We start from the raw sequence: 14,499 nt of genomic DNA, 5'->3' as shown, positions 1-14,499 counted from the left end.
GATGAGCTTAAATGGTGGGACCTGGGCTGCTATTACTCTCTCTTGTGATAAGTCTGAGATTATGGATTTGGATGAGGAAGATCACAGGGCTGAAGTACCATCTTTATCACACTAAGTCAAGGTTATATACTATCAATATACATTGACATTATCAATATACATAGATATGGTGTGATATTAACCTCAAAACATCAGGCTAGTACTTATTATTAGGTGGTGATTCTTAGTTTTGCTCACTGTAAGTTCATCTTTCCCCTCTCTTTCTTTCCATAATGTACTTTTTGGAAAGAAATCTCCAAAGCATGTTCAACAATTAAGGAGTAGGAGGTAATGTTCCACATTTTTGAAGGTTGACTACACGAATTATTAAAATTTTTTTTCTGCCAGGGCGATTTTGTGTCTTTTCTCACATGGATTTATTTTATTAACCATTCACTTGTATCAATTTGGATTTATGTATGTATATATTGGGGTTATAATCTATACTGCCCTCTGAAAAGAGGAACAGGTAAGGATTATCCTACCTGACGATAGCAGGGCTGGAGTGATAGCACAGCGGTAGGGCGTTTGCCTTGCACGCAGCCAACATGGCCGACCCAAGTTCGATTCCTCCGCCCCTCTCGGAGAGCCCGGCAAGCTACTGAGAGTATCTCGCCCACACGGCAGAGCCTGGCAAGCTCCCCATGACGTATTCGATATGCCAGACACAGTAACAACAAAGTCTCCAATGGAGACGTTACTGGGCCCGCTCGAGCAAATCGATGATCAATGGGAGGGCCTTTACTTACTTACTTACTTACTTTACTATAATCTATACTAAAATTATTCATTTTGTTGTTCATACTATTCTAACTTTGGCTATTAGAGCCTTTTTCAGCCAATTTTTTTGTTCCTTTACATACTTCATTGATGTAAAGTTTTCTTTGTTTGATTGTTTGAGAACTACCTTAGTTTCTGGCACCATTTGATAATCAAGGTTATCTTGTCTATTTTCTGCCTCATACCAAAAATAAGCTATTTCTCTCTAGAGCCCTAGCATTTTTCATTAGAAAACTGTATGGAAAAACCAAGGTGCTAGATTGGGCTTTCTGCCTTGGCCTTTCTTCCCATAGTAGATCATTTTACTTATAATATGATGGGATTAAAGTAATTTAAATTCGGTTATGAATTGTTCTTTAAAACTATTGAAAACTTACTCAAATATTGTAAGTTTTTAAAGACTAAAAAAATTGTGAAAATTATAACTCCTTACAATGACTTTTAAAGATACAATTGGGGTCCTCTCTACCTCTCTGGCTTTCTCTCTTATCATTCTTTTCATTCTCCTGTTACTATATACTTTGGCCTACATTGGCTCATTATTTTTCTTCTCTTCTCCCTTTCTCCCTCTCTTTCTTGATATCCTTTTATTATTCATGCCAAACTTGGTTTTTTTTTCTTTTGTCCTTACCTTTGATTTCTCTACCAAAGATTTCATTTTTGCATCCATATTATATCTGGGCTCCCTCTTATCTTTGGTATTCACTGCAGTGCCATCTCCTCCTAAAGCAAATCCCTGGTCACATTATTTAAAATCATCCTCCCATCCTAGGAACTCATTTTATGGTGTATGGGGTAGGGGGGAAGGGGGCATATCTTACAAGTGGTGTTCAGGAAGCCTGAAGCCTTTGCCACCAATTCTCAGCCAACTGAGTTAGTGGTTCAATATGAGTGCTTGAGGATGCTGCGCTACTTGAGTCCTGTGATACTGGAAATTACCTGAGTGACTCTGGTACTTGGAAATGCTTGGGGAACCATCTTGTGCTGGGGGTAAAACAGGTCAGTCATATGTAAGACAAGTACCTTACCATATGTATTATCTCTATGCCCCCTGCCCATGCTCAAGAAACATTTTATTTCTTTGTCCCTCTAGATTTTGTTCATAAAAGGTGTCCTATGTCAGTCTATTTCTCAAGTAATATAGTTTTATTTTATTGTTTACTAGTTGTCTCTCTTTAACAGAGTAAGAACACCATGAGATCCAGAAACTGTCTTATGCCAGTACCTAGACCAGTACCTATCCAGGCCTCAGCACACTTGTAAAATTGATAAGTGGGAAAAAGTTAATGACTTTCTAACCCATAATTCGCATTGACATTTCATTTAGACTATTTTCTAAATTCAAAATAATGGATAAATTGAAGTTTTTCATAAAATTAATTCCTATCCTCAATTTAATTATTGGATTGTATGTTCTTAATATCCTTAAGCAAAATTCACACCTGTAATGTTTTATTGTTCTTTGACCATTGCTCATTTTGTTCTCAAAGGAGCTACAAGGAATAGAAGATATTATTATCCTTACTTTACAAATTAAGGCAAAACCAACTTTTAAAAATCTAAATGACTTTTAAAAAGAACTTTGTAGAAATAATGAACAGAGTTAAGACTAGAAATCAGATGTATTCTCTATGATCTCATCATTTTTAAATTTTTGTGTCACACCCAGCGATGCACAGGGGTTATTCCTGGCTCTGCATTGCACTCAGGAATCATTCCTGGTGGTGCTCGGGAGACCATATGCGATGCTGGGAATCAAACCCGTGTGGGCCACGTACAAGGCAAATGCCCTACCTGCTGCGCTATTGCTCCAGCCCCCTCTTCATGATCTCTTTGTGTTTTTTCCCCTTTTCTTCTGTGGGAGGTCTCCTAAGTGGTTTAGAAAGTCAGAGGCCTCATCAGTACTGTTTGACCAGCAGGGCTGGTAGATCAATAAAAGAACCCAACAGTTTGATGATGTCTTGACCCTGAGGTGCTAGGGATGCCCAGGTTACCCCAGCACTCTTGGGGACCTCAGGGATGTGCCTAGTGATGCTCAGGGCACCCTGTAGTGCTGGGAATTGAACCTTAGCCAGATACATGCTAGGCAGGTACCCTAACCATTATATAATCTCCTGGCTCTACAATCTCCATGTTATTAATATTTGATTTTTGTTTGGAAACAAAAAAGCAGTAAACATACATATTTTAGAAATATGCATCATAGTGGGCAATATGGGCTGGAGTGATAGCACAGCGGTAGAGCGTTTGCCTTGCACGCATCCATCATGGCCGACCCGAGTTCGATTCCTCCACCCCTCTCGGAGAGCCCGGCAAGCTACTGAGAGCTCCCCGTGATGTATTCGATATGCCAAACACAGTAACAACAAAGTCTCCAATGGAGACATTACTGGGCCCGCTCGAGCAAATCGACGAACAACAGGAAGGCCTTTAGGCCTTGCCTTTTCTTTTTTAATTTTCTGTTTCTGGCTGGAACAATAGCACAGCGGTAGGGCATTTGCCTTGCACGCAGCCAACATGACCGACCCGAGTTCGATTCCTCCGCCCCTCTCGGAGAGCCCGGCAAGCTACCGAGAGTATCTCGCCCGCACGGCAGAGCCTGGCAAGCTCCCCGTGACTTATTCGATATGCCAGACACATTAACAACAAAGTCTCCAATGGAGACGTTACTGGGCCCGCTCGAGGAAATCGATGAACAACGGGAGGGCCTTTACTTTAGTATTCATATTAATATCTAAGCAATTAGTGGTTTTGCATAAACATATTATATGGACCTGTGCTTTTCAAGTATGGGCCATATGGCCTCTTGTGAGCCCCCTGAACATGCCAGGGGGACTACGGGTGAAGATCACACAAGGGAGACCATGGCACAAGACTAGGGAGTCAGCTGGTAGGACAGGTAGACACATGAGGGGAACAAAGCTGGGAGGGGAGACATGGTGGGCAAGGATTGATAAATACTCCTTTAGACAACCAAGACATCTATTTTTACCTTAAAATATTTACTAGTGTTTTTCAAAATATAAACCAATGTAAATGACGTATTTCCATTTCCTACTGAACTGGTATTAATTGGCTACTTACATGATTTGCATGTGTCATTATTATTAAACTGAGTAAGAAAACAGTGGTGAAAATAGGCCCTATTGAACTATATGCGTTGTTGCCTGTTCCTGTGAAGAGTTCTGTTGAGTGGACAGGATGGTCCTTTCTCTTCTCATTCCCCCATGCCAGTCAGTTCTGAATAGCCTCTTTTTGAGTTTGCTGTAGCTGTGAACTTTTGAAAGCTGTCAATTATTGCACTTAGAATTGACCTGCTATGCACAGCTACTGTTAGTCTTTTTCCTAATTTCAACCTAGAGTCGAGATGAAAACTTCCAGGGAAAATAAAGAAGCAACTACTATGTTTTAATTTGATATAGGGGCAGTCGGTTTTACAAAGTCTTTAGTCTGTATCCTCTCCCAGAAAGCACATGTCAAGTGTGTACACAGCATGTGAGAGAACCAGGCAAAACCACTAAAAAACAGCCACTGTCTCAGAGGTACGAAGGGATAAAGAGTTCCTGGATCAGAATTTTTCCTTCTGGTGGTCTCTAGCAGTTTTCAGAAGAAGCTGCTCAATGTTTAAACGCAGGGAACGCATCTGGCAAAATGTGGTTAAAAAGAGTGAGGGAAAAGAGAGAAATCAAAGTTATTTTTTTGTAGTATCTAAAATGGGTCAAAGTACATAAAAGCCATAGACACTTATTTCCAGCTGCTTTCTAGGTTTTGGCTTTTATTGAAGACTTGCTAAATACCTGACTGGATAAAGAGATGAAATACAGTAGTTTTTGGAACTGCCATAACCAGAACACCACAAACCAAGTGGTTTACACAACAGAGATTTATTGCCTCACAGTTCTGTGGGGTGGAAGTCTGAGATCAAAGTGTTGGCAAGATTGGTTTTTCCTCAGTCCTCTTTTCTGGATGTGTGGTGGCATTCTTCTCCCTGTGTCCTCTCATGGTCTTCTTTCCATATGTCCTTTCTCTGAAGGTCAACATGACCAGTCATGTTGGATTAAGACTCACTTGAATGACTTTTATGCCAACTTCCCTGCCTCCTGAGGACTGGGGTGATAGCTTAAGTAGTCAAGCACATGGCCTATCATGTGTGATGTTCTGAGTTCCAACTCCAGCTCTAGCTGTGCCCGCTGTTCTCCCTGCCTCAGCACTGCATGGGCAGCCCTCAAATTCTTCCAAGGTCTAAGCACCTTGTATTGCTGGACAGACGCACCAGATTGCTAAACCTGTACCCCAGGGTTGAGAACTGCTGGAAACACCTCTCCCAATGCCTCCCCCCAAAGTTTAAAGGGTGTGACTCCTATAAAAATTAAAAACTAAAATGAATCGCCTCACTAAAAGACTTATTTCCAAATACTATCACATTATGAGATCCAAAGAACTAGAATGTCATAGGAATTCTGTGAGGACATAGCTCTGTACTCTGTTCTGCTGATTTCTTTAGCATTTTGAATCTGTTCTCAATAGCTGTAGATCTTTAGAACTTTTATTTTCTCTAAATATGTAAATATCACGGTCCTCCCGTTGTTCATCGATTTGCTCGAGCGAGCCCAGTAATGCCTCCATCATGAGACTTGTTACTGTGTTTGGCATATCGAATACATCACGGGTAGCTTGCCAGGCTCTGCCGTGCAGGCAAGATACTCTCGGTAGCTTGCCGGGCTCTCCGAGAGGGGCGGTAGGGCATTTGCCTTGCACGCAGCCAACATGTAAATATATACAAGTAAATTATTTCTAAGGAAGTCTGTAATTGATAAACCATATAGTCAGGAAATGGTATCACTGTATTACTGTTATCCTGTTGTTATTCGATTTCCTCGAGCAGGCACCAGTAATGTCTCCTTTGTCCTAGCCCAGCGATTTTAGAAAGTGCCACATTCAAGGCTCTTTCAGTGTCGGGGAATGAGACCCATCATTGTTACTGGGTTTTGGCATATCGAATACGCCATGGGGAGTTTGCCAGACTCTGCCATGCGGGCAGGATACTCTCGGTAGCCTGCCGCGTTCTTCAAGAGTCCTTCCATTGTTCATTGATTTTCTCGAGCGGGCCCAGTAATGTCTCCATTGTGAGACTTTGTTGTTACTGTGTTTGGCATATTGAATACGTCACAGGTAGCTTGCCAGGCTTTGCCTTGTGGGCGAGATACTTTCAGTAGCTTGTTGGGCATACCAAGAGGGGTAGAGGAATCGAACTTGGGTCAGCCATGTTGGCTATGTGCAAGGCAAACTCCCTACCTGCTGTGCTATCGCTCCAAGAGTAAGAACTAGATAATAAGAGGTTGTGTGGCTGCATTTGAGATGACGGAGATCAGGTGTGGAGCCTGGAGATTAATCTCACCTGGTAGGGTGTGTGTTTTTATAAAGGTTCAGTATTGTATCGTAGAATTCTAAAAATATTCTTTTTAAAAAGAAATACCTAGAGGCATTAATTATCTTAGGATGTTGTCGCATCAGTTTATGTATATCATTTATGAATAGACGAGTTATTGCTGGAGCAGATAATATAATGTCAGGTACAAAAAAAATTCTGATCAGTTTTTTATATCTAAAAATAGTCATTGTATAGAGTTGTTGGTCACTATATTTTGGTTTTGTCATTCTTTTAGATTACTCTTATGAAATCCCTACTACATAATTTTAATGTCTCTTAAATGCCAAGTATTTAACTCAATATTGATTATAGAAAAATGGGTGAGACTAGACTTCACTTTCTTGTATTGGTGTTGATTCCTCCATATCTACATAATGTGTAGGTTGCCATGGCTGCCCCATACTGTGGGGTAACCCACAGGCAAGAAAGAGGCTCTTTGAATAGAGGGGTAGGGAGAGTGCTGCTATCATTGAGGTGAGTTTTGACATTTGAGTAAAAGTTGTGAGTGATAATCTGGGAGAAGGGCATAGAGCAGTAGTTTAAGTTATTAAGCATGAGACAACAGTATGCATCAGAAGTGAAACTGGAAGCCAGTTCCTGGTTATTCTCTTATTCACTTGTGATGTAGTGAGAACTTGGGCTAAGCAGGTCAGTCACTTTGTCAAACTTGTTGATCATGGTAAGGCCTATTTCTAGATGTTTGATTACCAAGACTGATCCTAATATTTGCAGGGTCTGGACGAGAGAACACCTGGGGCACAGATCTACTTATTTAAAAGTTGTAAATCAAGACAGTAAAGTGTTAGAAAGAGAATACTAATCAACATCGATGAATGTAAATTTTAACAGGAACAATGAAAAGTGTGTAAAAACAGTGATACCAAATAACTGAGAACAGGGAAAATTTTAATTTGATTGTGGAAATGCAGAGACAAAGGACACTTAGCCAAATACAAGGAAAGAAGAAAGCTCCCCAACCTTCCCTCCCAGTGGCTGTGAGATCCATAAGAGAAATACCTTTTTTTCCTCTTTATTTAAGGAAGGACTTTTAATTTTGCCAGAGGATCTGGCACATCTATTCATTGCCTGTTCCCTATCCCAACGAGCTTGGAACCTGAGTTCCACTGCCTTCTAGTCTATGCCTGTCTGATTCAAGGGGCAACTTTTGACTTCTAGGTGTTTCTCACTCCCCACTGTCACAAGAGGAATAAAATGAAGAATTATCTGAAGTGGCTTGTGGAAAAATAGGTAGAGCATCTTGCCCAGGTCCTTTTTCTTGTCTTTCTGCATGAGGTTTCTCCACCCCGCACATTCAAATATTCTTCTTCAAGAAACAGCTTTTAGTCACCTCTTAAGTTGGAATTATACTCACATTCAGCATAAGTTTCTCTGAATAAATGACCTATGTATGTCTGGGAGGCCAGCTCAGGGTCATTAGGGTAGAGAATGCTGGATGCTTTCATACTTAAAGATTCCAATGAAGGAGGAGTTTCTTTCTAGTAGAGAGGAGGTCTCGTTAGAAGGATACCAGTATATAAGAGAAGGACTCTTATAAGGGAAACACTGTTCAGCATATACATGTGAAAGCACACACTCTCATTTATGTCTTAAACCACACTCAAGTCTTACTCCTGACTTAAGGCTCAGGGGTCATTCCTGAAAGGACCATATGTAAGTCTGAGCACTGCTGTGTGTGCTGTTCCCAGCTTTAAAAAGTCCTTATTCAGTGTGTGTGTGTGTGTGTGTGTGTGTGTGTGTGTGTGTGTGTGTGTGTGTAGGGGGATGAATGGGAGGGGCTTGGAGAGGGATAGGCAGGAGAGGACAGCAAAGAAAAGTGGTCAGAAGTTGAAGAAAGCTCCTTATTTGGTTTTCTGTTTGGTTAACACAGCTGAAAGTCACTACAGCTGCACTTCCATCCCAGAAAGGGCACTTGGCACTTACTTTTGGTAAAGTAATAGGGAACAACATTTTTAATAGTTATAACATAATGAGACAGCAATATACCTAGCATACTATATACCTGAGAGTCACATAAATCAGTATACTCAGTATATTAAATGTATTCTGTATTTCCCCATTATTTTTTAAAGAAATTACTGATTACAACCATTAAATTAATTTTAATACAGTAATACATTGATTTGTGACCCAAGTTTGGAAAACTTTATTCTAGTGGTTAGGGTGGTGATTCGATTAATTTTTTACTTACCTACCTGCTGTGCTAGCAGGTAGGGCATTTGCCTTGCATGCGGCCGACCCGGGTTTGATTCCTCCATCCCTCTCAGAGAGCCCGGCAAGCTACCGAGAGTATCCCATCCGTACAGCAGAGCCTGGCATGCTCCCTGTGGCGTATTCAATATGACAAAAACAGTAACAACACGTCTCACAATGGAGACGTTACTGGTGCCTGCTCGAGCAAATCGATGAACAACAGGAGAACAGTGGACAGTGGAATGCTACCTACCTACTGATTAAATAATAGATTTGAACAAGGTGCTTATGAAATTAAAAGGTAAAGGTAAAGGCCCTCCTGTTGTTCATCGATTTGCTCGAGCAGGCCCAGTAACATCTCCATTGGAGACTTTGTTGTTACTGTGTCTGGCATATCGAATACGTCACGGGTAGCTTGCCAGGCTCTGCCATGTGGGCGAGATACTCTCGGTAGCTTGCCGGGCTCTCCGAGAGGGGTGGAGGAATCGAACTCGGGTCGGCCATGTTGGCTGCATGCAAGGCAAACACCTTACCGCTGTGCTATCGCTCCAGCCCTTAGGAAAAATAATTTATTCAAAAAGTAATTTTCTCATAAGTCCTGAAAACCTTAGGACTAAAGATAGTGGTTTTGAATATAGGGAGAGGGGGAAGGTAATAGAATCAAGATTAATCAGAATGGTTGCAGAAGAAATCCAGAATTATGCCATTATTTCCAGCTTAAATGTTAAGATTCTAATTTGAAATGTAAAATTAATTCTTGCCACTATCAAGTAAATTTTTGGTAGCAGTGGGACAGTCAAGTAATATTTGTTATTTGGAGAAGGGCTTAAAAGTGACTGTCACAGGGCTTTAGGATTTAGCACTAGAAGGCCACCCACAAATCCTAGTGAGGACAGATCATAAGTGGTTCAGACGTTACTGTGCAATCAGAAAAGAAAGACATACCAAGCTAGCATATAATCTATCCCCTCAGTAAATGTGTTTGGGAAGCCAGGAAGAAAAGTGACAAGAAAAGAGATTTGAAAGAAGTGCTTTGGTTTAATTCTAAAACACATGAAAGGTACCTATGAATACCCCCAAATTGCAAATGTAACAGAATAAATCATTGGACCAGCCTAATTTCAGGGATATGAGAACATGCATTTTAGGACTCAAGTGGAACAAAAGTAAGAAGGACTTATGCAGCTGAGAAGATCAGAGGTATGTGTAAGAGAAGGTCCCCTCAATAGATGTTTGTTGAGTAGAAGTTCCAGGACTAGAATATGACAAAAACAGTAACAACAAGTCTCACAATGGAGACGTTACTGGTGCCTGCTCGAGCAAATCTATGAACAACGGGTGCTGTGACTACAGAGGTTAATAAACAGACTTGGGGGGTGAGGGCGGGTCTGCAAGGAACCCAGTAGGGTAGTGCATACTAAGTGTTAGAGACAGTTACGCTGAGAGAGTTGGACATAACCCTGTTTAACTTTCCAGAGCAGGAGAGAGGGCAGAAATCAAAATGGGTTTGTGGGCTGGAGAGATAAAACAGGAAGTTAAGATGCTTGCCTTTCAGCCAAACCTGGTTCAATCCCTGGCACCTCGTAAGGTCTCTTGAGCATCAGAAGAGATCCCTAAGTATAGAGCCTGAGCACCACTAGGTGGGCCCCTACCCACTGCCTGCCACAATAAAAGGGTTTACACCTGAAATAGGAATCAGGGGCACCCAAGAGAAGGACCGAGATAAGGACTGGGGGCAGGGCAGGGGGGGGAGGGGTTGTTCATGGGAAAAACTGTATCATGGGGGTAACTATTATTAATCATGGTTACTAGAGATATTTTTTAAATAGCTATTGATTTTGTTTAAGCATCAGGTGAAACTTTATTTGGGAATTCCTAAGAAAATAAAATTTTAAGACAAAAGAAGCCACTCTTTACTTATTTCCATCTTCCCCCACCTCCTTCCTGCTTTGGATGACTTCTCTTGAAGCTCATTTAGGTAAAGAAAGCCACCACTTCCCAAAGTGCTTTGGTATACTGGCATAGTTTCAAAGAAATCTCGTTTCCCACTTAGTTAAACTACATTTCCCCAGGAAAAAAAAATCTTCTCTGTCAATGTAACATCCTTTAACAGGACTCCTGCTGGTAGGTTCTCGTATCTTGCTGTGGCAGCTGTGAACATATATACTATTGATTGTTAGTGTGTGATATAAATTCGACTGGAGCATGGCCACTAATTGGTTTGCGAGCTAGATATAGACAATGCTGTCTTATAGTGGCCTGTGTAGATAGGCCTAGTCAGAGGGTTAATTCTGCCTGACAGCACATCAGCAGCATCTTGAGAGTAATTACCCTGCAGAAGTTTTCCCACAGCTGAACTGAGAGCTTCAAAGGCTTCTGAATTTACAACCAGTATTAACCTATATCTGAAACATAATGTTCCCACAAGGGCTTGGATTTTCCCCCCTTATTATTAAATGTATGGGGTTACTAGGTTCATTTACTACATGAAAAACTTAATGAAAAATTACTTAGTGCTGAATAATTGGAAATCTTTAATATTAAGGCAAAGAAGAGAATTAAAAAATTAGAGTTTTCATTACTTTATTACATTACTGAAACAAATTAATCTGCAGAGATTGAGCGCTTAATTTTATTCTATTTTTTAAGTTTAGATGCTGTGCTGTGCAGAGTTGCTGACAACAGTTTCAGGCACACACAATGTTCCAATTTCAGCCCCACCCCCAATGCCTACATCCCCCCTCAGTGTCCCCAGCTTCCCTCCTGCTGCCCAACCTGTCTCCTTGACAGAAATGTTTTTGAGGTTAATTGTTGTAGTTTGGGTCTCTTACAGTAGTGTTTGGATGATTTTTTAAAACATAGTTTTCTGTTACAAACTAAAGCAGTTAATATTTTTTCCATACTGGGCCATCTATATGGGGATTTGTTTGGGGGCTTAGGGTGATGCATGCATTTAAATGTTAAACATGTATTTGCATTTCCAAAAGTTGTTTACTTGTTGACCAGTGAACTAAAATGTTGACCAATGAACTAAAATGAACTATTATAATTTTTTGTCTCCCCATAACATAGCTTATTTTTTTTTGCACAAAATGTTCATATTGTAAAAAAATTCTTTCCTTTTGCAGGTCAGAAACCAAATTTGACTCCGGTTCAGGTATGTGTACATTAATAATGTTATTCTGAATATTTTATTTACATTATTCTCTGAGGAATAATTCATCAGATCAAGAGCCATTTTGATTTTAAACAGACTGGGCAGTCTCTTTTCAAAGCTTGAGCCCCACCTCAAAGTGGGGCAGTTGGCTTCTTGGAATCCTAACCTGAGATATTCACCCTGGGATTCTTGGTAGTTCTGCAATAAGCATTAAGTGCTCTGTAACTGTGGAGTTTCACTTTTAAAAGCAGAGGTAGATACCCATTGCTCAAAATTTATTATTTCCTCGTGTATAAAGCATTATAAATAATTTGAAGACTCTCTGTAAGTGACTTGTCATCAAATGTGGGTAATAGATAACATCTAATCCAGCAAACAAAATGTTGCCAATAGAATATAAATTTTCTGTTTCTATTAGTTATTAAAAAAACTTGTTTTATGGAGAGGGATAGAAGAATAACATCATTTTAAGTCATTATTTTATTATCTATCAAGATAAAATTTACATTCTCACAAACAGTGGCATATCAACTCATTAGAGGTTTTCTGCTCATTAAGCACTGATGTTGCTTCCACGTAATCTTTAGGCTTTACTGTGTCTTTATGTGACTTGTTGAGATTGAAGTGCTTCAGAGTTTCTTATAGTGTTTGCAATTAAAGAACAAAAATTGCCTCATTTTCAGTACAAAGAAAGGAATTCTCTATTTTGATGAACAAAAAGAAAAAAATGTTAACTTTCGATTGCAGAAGAAAATCGTTTGCAGAAAAACATACAACTTACCTTATTTAAAAGGAACTTTCTCAGTCTGGTTAGGCTACCGTTATATCTTAATTTAAACTATTTTTTATTTTATTTTGTTCACAAAGGTATCAAGAAGTATGTATTCTTTTTGGTAGTGGTGATAAGTGGCTAACATTTTCATTTTCAAAAGCTTTATGTCTTAATTTAAATTATTTTTTATTTTATTTTGTTCACAAAGATATCAAGAAGTACGTCTTCTTTTTGGTATTGGTGTTAAGTGGCCAACATTTACATTTTCAAAAGCTTTGTCTTTTTAAAAACTACATTACTTCTTGAATTTGCCCAACTTGGTAAGACTTTTAAATATTAAGTTGGTATGTTTAAGTTAACAGTTTCACTAAATTTGAAAACTGTAGTTCTAGAAATCTTTCCACTCTGTATTGTTGGGCATCTATATCATATGTGATGGATATACATTTCTGTTTTTACAATATTGACTAGATGGAGAATAAAGGCATGGTTGAATTAATCAACTAATTGAGTCTTTGGCTAATTCACAGACGATGATTCAAAATTGGTTGTAATATTTTGTCTTATTTTTAATAGACTCTGATAATAATGAAAAATAGATGAACACAGTTAATGTAGAATAGCTTAGTACATACAAATTAATACATTTTTTAAAAAACATTGCTGGTCACAAAATATTTATGAAGAACCTTCTTTTTTTTATGACCTGAGTTAATTCTATAATCATCAAGTTAGACACTGGTTTTAGGGTACAGTATCTGGAATATAGCTTTTAAAAAGGAAAAAGTCCACTAAGTTCATTTTGAATGCAAAACCTGGAAATAGTGTAGAAAGCTAAAATATTAGGCAGCTGTTGTCAAAGTCAGAAAATTTATATTAAATGTTCAAATCCAAATTAAAGTGTCCTGCTCAATTCCTATAGTGAAGGTTAGTATTTATTGTGGAAATAGTTATACCATCTGTACAGGCACACATCTTTCACTCCTGTAACCAAAGATTTTGTCCATGACTCTTACTTTTTTTTTAAGTTCTTTAAAAAATATCTACCATGGGCAACATCTGTATGTCTTTGAAAACTATAGGGTTCTACATATTTTTTTTTTTAAAAAGAGCTTTTGGGAAATACCAATTAAAACTTTTTTAAAACTTTTATATTAGATGGTTTCAAATTAAAAATAAGATGATTATTTTTTCTTCTAAGCTATTAGTTTGTAATTGAATGAGGGAATTATGACAAAGGAAGCTAGAAAATTATTCTTTGGCAGTCTATATCAAGCAAATTTTGGTTAGAAATAAGATAGCATATTGGAACAATTAAATGTGTGACTTTAATAGGTTCAGATTTTCTATTCACAAAGTACAGAAAGTAAGTTAGCTCTGTGTAATGTTGTATACAGCTGTAACAGTGTATCTGACAAGGTAAGATTTTTAAATGAAGGAAGATGCCAATCTTAGTAAGAAAAAATCCTTTAAAAATAAATACTATGGTCATTGACAAGCCATAAATGAAAAAAAATTCAAAGAAGGCTTATATATTTTTTTCAAGAAAAGTAACCAAGTTATGTAGAGTTTATTGCATATGTGCAGTTTGTTTAAATAAGTTTAAGTCTGTGGGGGTGAGACTCAGGAGGACGCAAGAGAAGTTTTCACTGTCAGAACATGGTACATATTCGTTACAGATTAGATACCAAAATGAAGACTAGAAATTGATTGACATTCTTTGCTATCAGATTTATATTCATTTTTCTTCTTATTTGTAAAAGTAAGTTCATAACCTCTTTGTATATTTTATAAAGTTTAAAATAATTTTTATAGGAGTCATACGCAGCAGTACTTGGGGCGGTGGGGTCAGAGACCATTTACAGCAGTGCTGAACCTGGCGGTGGAAGCCTGGTGATCCACTGTTCTGGCTGGCTTCAATGCTTGGTGCCTGAAGGTGCCCAGGCTACACCTGGCAGGGCTGACAGGTGGTGCATTTGGTGCCATGCATCAAACTTATGGCCTCACATCTTCAGGGCATGCACTCTATCAGGAAAGCCATATTTCAGCCCCTCTAATAAATGGGAGGTTGGGTGTTGGCTACACTTGGTGGTGCCTAGGTCTTACTCT

The 14,499-nt window shown here is 38.9% G+C and overlaps 1 protein-coding gene and 1 pseudogene across 1 annotated transcript in view; one reads left to right on the top strand and one right to left on the bottom strand.

Moving 5' to 3' along the window:
- MSRB3 (methionine sulfoxide reductase B3) overlaps positions 1–14,499 on the top strand; it is a 203,598-nt gene that overhangs the window by 98,560 nt on the left and 90,539 nt on the right. The window contains exon 5 of the mRNA XM_056130757.1: positions 11,590–11,618. Within this exon, the coding sequence (XP_055986732.1) occupies positions 11,590–11,618 (29 nt within the window). The remainder of the gene's footprint in view (positions 1–11,589; positions 11,619–14,499) is intronic.
- On the bottom strand, positions 441–531 carry LOC130039027 (uncharacterized; annotated as a pseudogene).

The sequence above is a fragment of the Sorex fumeus genome, unplaced genomic scaffold, assembly GCF_029834395.1.
Source record: "Sorex fumeus unplaced genomic scaffold, SorFum_2.1 ptg000081l, whole genome shotgun sequence".
Taxonomy (NCBI): Eukaryota; Metazoa; Chordata; class Mammalia; order Eulipotyphla; family Soricidae; genus Sorex; species Sorex fumeus.
This window is presented reverse-complemented; position numbering and strand designations above follow the sequence as displayed.